The sequence below is a fragment of the Teleopsis dalmanni genome, chromosome 2 (genome assembly GCF_002237135.1).
Source record: "Teleopsis dalmanni isolate 2A chromosome 2, ASM223713v2, whole genome shotgun sequence".
NCBI classification, from domain to species: Eukaryota; Metazoa; Arthropoda; class Insecta; order Diptera; family Diopsidae; genus Teleopsis; species Teleopsis dalmanni.
In genome coordinates, this window is record NC_051847.1 from 54,799,933 (window position 1) to 54,809,842 (window position 9,910).

The 9,910-nt window shown below is 25.4% G+C and overlaps 2 protein-coding genes across 13 annotated transcripts in view; both read right to left on the bottom strand.

The window, feature by feature from the left end:
• LOC119679219 (patronin) overlaps nucleotides 1–9,910 on the bottom strand; it is a 48,409-nt gene that overhangs the window by 28,034 nt on the left and 10,465 nt on the right. For 9 of the 12 annotated variants that reach the window (XM_038091435.1, XM_038091438.1, XM_038091441.1 and 6 more), the window contains exons 1-9: nucleotides 7,871–8,011; nucleotides 7,689–7,777; nucleotides 7,488–7,620; nucleotides 7,181–7,431; nucleotides 7,015–7,115; nucleotides 4,429–4,578; nucleotides 1,730–1,840; nucleotides 579–719; nucleotides 180–242 (exon numbers count right to left, since the gene is read on the bottom strand). In XM_038091435.1, coding sequence (XP_037947363.1) covers nucleotides 180–242; nucleotides 579–719; nucleotides 1,730–1,840; nucleotides 4,429–4,578; nucleotides 7,015–7,115; nucleotides 7,181–7,431; nucleotides 7,488–7,620; nucleotides 7,689–7,777; nucleotides 7,871–7,918 — 1,087 coding nt within the window. In that variant the 5' untranslated portion in view covers nucleotides 7,919–8,011. Of the gene's footprint in view, nucleotides 1–179; nucleotides 243–578; nucleotides 720–1,729; nucleotides 1,841–4,428; nucleotides 4,579–7,014; nucleotides 7,116–7,180; nucleotides 7,432–7,487; nucleotides 7,621–7,688; nucleotides 7,778–7,870; nucleotides 8,012–9,910 lie in introns of those variants that run through there. The other 3 variants (XM_038091446.1, XM_038091437.1, XM_038091442.1) reach the window with 3 other exon arrangements.
• The window catches only part of LOC119674571 (patronin-like), a 10,080-nt gene continuing 8,330 nt past the window's right edge, over nucleotides 8,161–9,910 (bottom strand). Inside the window, exon 9 of the mRNA XM_038085715.1 lies at nucleotides 8,161–8,182. Within this exon, the coding sequence (XP_037941643.1) occupies nucleotides 8,161–8,182 (22 nt within the window). The remainder of the gene's footprint in view (nucleotides 8,183–9,910) is intronic.

Sequence of the window (9,910 nt, forward strand, 5' to 3'; positions counted from 1 at the left end):
GAAATATTTAAGTGTTGACATTTATTAGATATATATTATAGTTAATAATTTTATCAAAATCAATAAAAAATAAAGTAGAAAGTGTTTTTAATTTTATGCAACCTTAAAATTATTATTAAGTTAAAACATGCTTACTTCAAAAATAATTTTTTTTAAACTTCTATTTATATATACATTACCTGCATAACTGGGCCGTCGGTTTTGTTCCCAATTACTGGGTCTTCCAGCTGGTACATAATCGCCTGATATAAATGCCAAACAATAATGCGAGAATAAGTTATCGCACAAACATTTGCATAACAAATTAATTATTAAGTGCCACAATATAAATAAAAGCAAAATAAAAAATAAATTGTATAAAAATAATGCATATCATAATTTACAACTTAAATTATGTTATTTTAGAATTAAAAAATATATATTTTTTAATTATTAATATACTAAAAATATTATAGTAAAAAAATTTAAATTTCTAATTTTATTATATTTTGAAGAAATGTATTTATTTAACTATGATTAGGGTAAACTATAAAAAATAATAAAGTAATTCTACATATTTTAAATAACATAATGCAAACCTATTTCATCGGCTTTTGTTTCCATGTTTGTTTTTTCTTTATTTGGACGCAAGCGTGCAGGAACTAATGGTTCCTCTTGCATGTGTTGCGAGTGCAATGATGAAAGTGTTGTAATGCCACGAGATTTGTGCACGACAAAGGCTGCAAATTTGAAACGCCAAATTGGAATGATATACATGTTGATGGTATATAAAATACATATATAAATATTTAATAAATTTGGATAAATTAAAAAATTGAGAGGTTTACATAAGAATGAATAAATGAAGATTATTTTTTTATAGTAAAAATTAGAGCTTTGAACCAGAACCAGCACTGGACCGCAAACCGAGAAAAATCGAACCTGAGTAAAAAGCCGAAAATCAAACCGAAAAAATACTTTAAGGATTTATATCGCATTCCTGATTCCGTTTAAACGTTCGCAAATGAAAGTTAAAAAATTCAAAAACAAAACAGTTTTTACGTATAATGCTTAGTACTAACAAAGATTTCGCACGAAAAATTGACTTAAAACTCCATAAAAAATTTTTTTTTTCAAAAGTTAAATATTGTAAATAATTCGTGATATTTCTAGAAATAAAACATATGTGCAAACTGATAGCAACATCTGTTCACTTTAGTTTTTATTGTTATGAAAACTAAAAATTTCTACAAAAAAAGGCAGTAAATAAATTAGATATATGTGTGTGATTTGGTGTATCTTGTTTAAAGACATCACTAAATATATAAGTTCATATGTGTTTTTGTAATTGTAATTTGTGTATTTCGAATAATTTTATAAATCGTTTTTAAAATTATGAACACATTACAAATTTAGTTGCAAAAAATTTTTCGCGCGAAATAAACGTTAATACTATCTATGCTTAAAGCGTTAAAGTTTGTTTTTTAAATTGTTTAATTTGTAAACGATGTTTTTTTAAAAGAATGACTTTAATGTAATACAATAATATATAAAATATAATCATTCGAAACTGAACCGGTATATATATTTTTTTATTGAATCGAGACGAAAATGTTTCTAGTTCGAAGCCCTAATAAGAATTTTTTAGATAATTTTAAAAAAATTGAATAATACAAAAAATTATATTTTTAAAATATATAGATAAATAAGCAAATGATAAGAATATAATTAAATAATAAATAATAACTACCTTCACTCTGATTCTTGTCTAAATTATTTGTTGCTATATCAGTCATACGAAAATCAGTTCTTGATATAACCCTATTTGTGAAATTATTATTATCCGAAGTAAGACGAGTAACTATAAATAAAAAACAAAATAACAAAAAGAAAAGAAAATTATAATTCTTTGTTTAAATAACATAAAACAAAAAAACTTAAATGGGAACATTTGTGGAAAAATTATTTTTGTTACTTGAGTAAATAAAATGATTATATTTACTCTTCATACATGACATACAAAGCATCTAATATTTTTATTTTTATTTTTTTAAAAAATAATTGAATGCATAGAAAATGTGCAAAAATATAATTGCTTTAATTTAGATTTCTGACTCATATTTAAATTAGATTTTTTAGTTTCAATAATAATAATAATAAAAATTATAAACATAAACATCATTAAGATTTAAACTAGCTGTATTAAATATGTTTAACGTATAAAGAGTTATCTTCTAATGGAGGATTTATTATATTTTCTAAGCAAGACAATTTTCTAGTTTTTTTCCTCTATTAACGATTTAACGATTTAATGTTTTAATGAATTGTACTAGCTATCAGCGAAATTTAATATTGACTGTTAAACGAATAACTGTTTGCAAAAAGGATATAAATCTACGTCTTTCTATTTTTATATCTATTTATAAAACTTTGTGTTTTAACAGAGTATATATACTTACATAGTCTTAGCAAAAAAAAGCAGTTGAGAAACAAGAAATGATTTTAATTTTGACACTGTCGAAAGACCATATTAATCGTAGTTCATAGAAGTTTTATATAGTAGAAATATATAGCTATATATAAAATATAGCCATATTTTAAATTAAATTTTTTCAATTATGAGATAACTTTTATAAAGAATTTTTATTTTATTATTATACAATTATTAAAATACAATAAATAAATGTGAAAGGCCGTGGCTGTTTCGAAGTCACTCATCGATACAACGAGGAGGATCTTCATGACAACAATAAAAATATATAACATTTTTATACAGTCAGTTTTAGTTTTATCGCTTACGAAACTATATTAACTATACATTGTTTAACATTAAAAATGAAACATTAGATCGCGCAGCATTTCATAAATATATGAATATAAAAAAAAATATAGTTTCATTATTTCAACTGATAGGATATTATGTAACATAAAACTAGTTTTAATTTTAAATATGTCTTACTTCTTTGCAGAACAATGTGAATTGTTTTGTCGAACACTAAAAACACTATCACTAAAAACAGTATCTTTTTACTATAGAAATGTTTTGCGAAATCCTTTTTTTTTTGTATTTAGTGCTAGTAAAAAGCATTTTTTATGTCTTTTGTTTCTTTGTGCTTCAACTTTACTTTCTTGTTAGTGTATTTTACTGAAATATAAAAATATCTACTATTTTATTCTGTATAAATACAATTTCAATTTCTGCCTTGATATAAACAATTTTGCTGACAATTTTTGATGTCTTTACATTCAGAAACTTTATTTATGATTTTACTAGCCAATACATAACAGCATACTAATTGATAAGATCATTACTATATGTATAGTAGAAGGTATTAGCCCTTTACTTAATAAGAAAAATCTTAGTCTGCGTATACATTTTAACAAGATGGTGTTGTCTAAAGTGTCAAAATGTTGATTGTGTTTGAAACGATATGAAACTTCTAATCACATATATTTGTGATGATCCGGCTCTGATGTTGACCAGAAAGAGACGAGAAATTCTGATTCTATCCCATCACATTCCCCCTCCATCACCCCAACCACTAACCACCCACTTTCCCACCTATGTTATCCTCTTGCAAACCCTTTCATGTCATCTGCTTACAGGTCTCAGCGGTTTACTACAACAACAGAATTTCTGACACAGTATTCTCAGTGAAGATATACGTATTTTCGTTTGTCAGAAAGAATATTAACTGTGAGGTTAGGGTCTGTATTATCTATTGAATCAAATCTGATTGTGCAATAGTTATTTTCAAAATATATTTCAAATTGAATATCTACGAGTTACTTAAACGATTTCACAAATGGTTGGAACTATATCGCGGCATATTTCATCGAATTTCTTGAGCTAGTAATAACTATTTAACATTCCTTCACACATCATATAACATAGCCGTCCTACTAAACATTTAAATAGAAAATTTAATTTTATAAACTATATAAATATAAATTTAACAAGAAATATAAAAACATATTAAGGACAATTCAATCATTACTAATATTTGTATTATTGTTTAATTAGTTGAAGTGTGCAACAAACAAAAAATGTGTAGGAAGATATTTCATAACAGTGAATGGACGAATGGAGTCTCACGAATAAAACAAATGCAAATGGGTTAATGATAATTCTATTATAATGAATGACTTTTTAGCACACATTAATAAAATATATTTGTTTTAATTTTTAGTTATTTGAAGGGTTACAAGTTTAAAAAGGTTGAAGTGCAAATATATTTTAAATTCGGAACAGTAAACAAGCTTTCATACTATGCTTAAGAAACAATGCAGAACAATTATCAAAGAACAAATGGCAAACAGGCAACAAACGATAAAATAAAAAAATAATGAAAAAAAAAAAACAACTAAAATGTAACATTTGATTATTATAGAATCAAAATGAAAGTCTTTTAAAACAGAAAGAAAGATTAAATTAGTATTTTTAAGGACCTTGAAACGGGGGTCGATTCGTTGGCGAGCTGGAAAAGATGTCTAAATCACTTCGTAAATCTGGAATTGGTTTAACTGCTTGCATTGTAAGACCCCGACGATGACAAATTCCATGCTCATTTACTCCAACATTTCGTTTTGCGATAATTTCTGCAAATGTGTTGTGATAGACAAAGTTGTGGTGAGTTACGATGTGAAGTGTTGAGTTGAGTTGTGTTGAATTTTAATTTAGTTTTCATAGTGATTACAATTGTAAGTTCATTTATTTGTGTTTAAAAATTGCATATGCAAATTTATTGTTTTTTATGTAAGCATTTTTTAAAAAAAAAAAAAAAGAAAAGAAAATATTTTATATATAATTTTTAAAGTAATTGAATTTGAATATTACAAAGCTTATACAGTTTTCTATTGTTCTTCTACAAGATTTATTATAATATCACAAAACAAGAATTAAAAACATAAAAACAATGCGTTAAAATATATTATTATATAGTATATGCTATTGTTATATTTTTAATATAAATTATATCTCAAAAAAAAAAAAAAAATAACAACTAAAAATCTTTTTTAAATTTTTTCAGAAGTAAGGAAGCTCATATATTATTACTTTATGGATTCAAATTGGGTCTAATTCGTTTTAAAAAACAACAATTAAAAACATATTTTTTAAATGTAAAAAAGCTTCATTTATTTACACAATAACATATATAAGAAACTAAAAATATGTATGTCCTATAATAAGAATTCAATTTTAAAAAAGAAAAAAATATAATTTCTTTCATATTAAAAATTATATTATTGGCAATTAATCTAACAGTTTTAATGGAAAAAATTGTAGAGTTTTATTGCATTCACAGATTATTTATTTATTTATTTAACATCTAACTCAGACTTTCTTTGTCAGGTTATTGTTATCTTTTCTATTTCAAATTAGATCGTAACTAATTAAATAATTTATTTAACAACTATCTTAAACTTTTTTGTTAAAGTTTTAACTAATTTGACTTTGACTAATTTACCTATAGAGATATTTTTTTTTTATTTTAAATGTATTTACATATATTATTAATCATTTTAAATGTAACCTTATACTCAGATGAACATTAATTATACCATTTATTTCCGATTTGCAAATAGCCGCTTAACAGCCATATTGTTGTAAATTGTGTAGTATTTTATTAAAACATATTACAATAAATTAATTCCAAAATGGATCACTATGATTTTCTATATCTTATTTACAATTAGTTATAAGTGATAATAAATATACTATATACTTGTACTTCAAAGTGTTTGAGCATTACGAAATTGAACATTTAGATCGCATAATATAAATGTTCGTTATAGTGTGAGCATTCAAAAATTTATCAGAGCTTTTCAAAATTCACAAATCCTGAGGTTTTGAATAGTTCAAATAATATTTGGAGCAGTAATATATATACTTAGTGATAATACTAGCGCAGAATAACAAAATTTTGATTTAGATCAAAAGCAGGTCCATTTTATTTCATGTACGGACTAAATTATGAATTTATCTGATTTTTTTTTATAAAAACTGTAGTAAATTTCAACTTTTGTTTATTATAAAAAAGAGATTGTGTGTTAGGTAAAAATGAAAAATTATAGCAGTTTAAAAAAGAAGACAAAAATTGAATGACAAGTAAATATATATAGAAAGTCTTGACTTTACTATAAAGCGATTTGGCGAAGTATGTATAAAAACTTTAATATTATAAAGTATTGTTATACCATAAAAAGCTGTTATTCAAAAATTATTAATAGTTTTTGTAAGATCCTGCTTTAAAAGTGAAGTCAAATAATCTTCAAAATGTTGGCAAATTTTTACATAAAATCAGATAAATATATAAAGCAAATAAAGTTAATAAAAATGTCATTTCATATACACATAAACTTTATCAACGATATTTAATAATATTAAGATCTATAAATAATTATAAACATCCAATTTTGTTTCTTTTTCTCTTATATCATTGTAACTATATTTGGATAAGCAACTATTTCACTTTCAAACCTAAAGTGGGCTCTAATAAAATACAATATATACATTATCTTAGATATCAAAATTTATTTAACAAACTACCAGATAACAACTGAAAAATGTTAGGAAATACAGTATAAAATAAATAAAACAGAAAACCTTTTTAGTACATCAGCACTTTCATAAATGTCGAGGAATATGAAGACAGAGATACAAATTAGTTCAATAATACAAAATAATTAGACGTAGCATGTGGAATTATTCAAATATAGAACAAAGTAAAATATATTGATATATTTCTTTGAATTTTTAAAACATCTATGGATGAACAAAATAGGTTGAAATAATCAAGAACCTATAGTAGGACTTAAGTCTGGTGTTTAGAAATGATAGTGATTGAAAGAAATTAGCAATTAAAAATACTTTAATTGATTCTACTTGGTTAAAATAAATAAATTAAGAATTGAGAATTACGCAAATAATTAAAATAAAAACTAAAAAAACTTAATATGCAATACATATTTGAACTACATTACTTATATATAAAATTTTTTTGCTATAATTAAATATATGTATATATGACTTACCAGGAGAATCCATGCTGGGATAGCAAACGCACTTTGCTGGATGAATTTCAAACAAATTAAAAAGATCTGCTAACAATACTAAAAGATTTGTTTTCATTGAACTGTAAGTATATATAAAAAACCAATTAATATTTAACTATTTTAATAAATATTAAACTAAATTTACCCTCTCATATAAGTGATATCTTCTGGTTTCATATGAAAAACTGTATATGGCAAATGGGTTTGAGAAAAATTACTGACTATCAATACATTATATATCGAATCCTCTACAGCTGGCAAATGATTAATACGTACACAAGTCCACGGAACTACTTTGGGACAATAATAGGAAATTAGTAGTGCCAAACAAATGCCATTACAAAGGTCTTGAAAATTTTGCACTGGCGGAATATTTGGTGACTGCAAACGAACTCCCTACATTTAAAATTTATTTAATAGAATCATATTTAAAAATTGTAAGGATTACATACATTTTCGTCGACTGCACCACCTTCTATTTCCTTATCTATGCGTTTTTTCAGTGCTGCACAAACATGCGAAATCCATAATAGCAAAGATTTTTCAAATGTTTGTTCCTGTATATTTGGATTGCTACCAGATACTCTAAAGTGAATAATTTTATTGAGTTTAATTATTGTATATGTATGTGCATATCATTATAGAATACATACCTTCGAATTGCATTTAATATTCTTTCTCCGGATGTGCATTCTTTCACATATAAAATCATAAGTGCTTCTATCACAGACATATGGGCATTCTATAATAAATTTTTTTTGTTTTTCAATTTTTTTTGTCAATTAATATAACTTAATCTAAAGTAAATCATATAAATAAGTCACTATATACTTACAATTTTTAATGGATTTGTTTGTATCAGAACTGTTTCTGTTATTGGCATATCTGGAGATTCTGCCACTGGAACTCCTTTCCGTGACAAAGTTTGCAAAATCGACCAATGGTTTAAGCTTTGGTAATTTGGATCTGAATACAAATTAGACAACGCTTGACAATACAGGGTAGCATTGCCAAGCTCAACAATGATTTGTGGCTTAAGTCGTTCTTGATTTTCATGATCTCTATAGAAAGGTTCTTTAAGGTTATCTGGAGTCTGATTGTTGAAAGCTTTTGAAAGAAGCCATTTTACGGAAGCACGTTGACGGGCCTGAAATAAAATATATTTATATATAATTATTATTTATTTTTTAAAATAGTATGGTAGTAATAGAATGCTATATAATCGAAATTATATCAAATATATTTAAACATTGGGCTGGGCAAGATGCGTTAGACATAATGGTTAATTTTCTCAACCATTTATTATTGACTATAATTATTACTCCCCTATTGTACAATTCCGTAGTTTCATCTATGACAGACTCAGATATATCTCAATCCTCTTTTGAGGAAAATTTTATTAACGTTATTTAGACAGTATTGTTATGATCGGAGCATTTGATAATCTAATGATACAAAAACAAAACTATACAGTTTTTGGTAGATTAGAAAAGAAATGAGCGAATGTCGGTGTAGCATTATCATTAGGAAACAAAATTGTAAAAGGGAACAAAATTGGGAGGAAATTGTTTAGAATTAAAAATACATTGGGGGTGGATTGAATTTAAATTAAAGTCAACCAACTTTAAAGGGAGAGGTCCAAAGACCGATGAACACAAATTTGTGTGTGCATTAGTGCCAGAAAACAAATGGGTCACTCATCGAATTCGAGGACGAATTGCCGTTCTCGAAAGAGACTACACAAGCAGGTATGTGTTTGTTTCTTGTTGATTGATTCTAATCACTTATATTCAAATTTTTTTCCTTTCAACTTAAAAAATAGCTTTTAGAAATAGAAATTTGATTCAATTGTTTAGTCTGGCAATAGTAGATTATAATTTCACTAGTATCATGTCTTTAACATCAGTTTTGCTGTTTGAGGAGCATCCCGTTTATAATACAACAATATCTACTTTTCACCATAAAGTTAGGGGTATTACAATTTGCCTACTTCTTAGAATTCGAGGTAGGTCATCCTGTGCCTTCCTCAAGAAAATTATAAACTTTAAAATAGGTTCGATATTGTTTCCATTAAACAGCGATTTGCAGAATGTATTTTGACCTTTTCAGCTTTGTTTACCGATTTTTCATTACGCACCCATATACATATATACTATTTTTAATAATTGCATTGCTTTGTTAATACCAGAAGTAACGACGCTCAATAATTACTGGTAAAAATGTTATGAAATTTTGACAAGTATAGCTTATAAAATGCCACTTTCTCAGAATCATATATTTTGAACAGGCGTTGTCTGATGGTCAGCCTTGAGACTTACTGAAATATATGACCCATACATATATTTTTAATGGCTAAAAGGGATCTTTTATCATATCTGAGAAATATTCCTTCTGGAAGCCATAATATAATAATAAACTGTGATATAAAATCGTACCTTCATAAAAAAAATGGAAAAAATGCTTATCGAATTTAGACACATCACAATTCCGGAAATAATATGTTAATTGTTTATGTTGCTGATGGAACACAAATTAAGCAATAATTAAAAATATAATTTATTTCAAATACTTTTAACACTATGCAGTCTTTAAACAAAATCTGTAATCAATTTTTTTTAATATTTTCTGTTAATGTGATATTTAACATTGGGAAGTTAAAATCAAACTAAATACATAAGTTAAAGAATGTTTAGATTTAAGTGAAAATTTAACTATTTCTCGCTGACCTATTATTCTGGTTTTTTTCTCTTTTGTTTAAGGAACAAATATCTGGCGTTTAAAGTGAAATTTATTCATTGCCAAAACAGGTACTTTAATAATGCGGGCAAAAGGGATTATGTTAATATAACAACGACTCTTTAACGATAAGTTATAA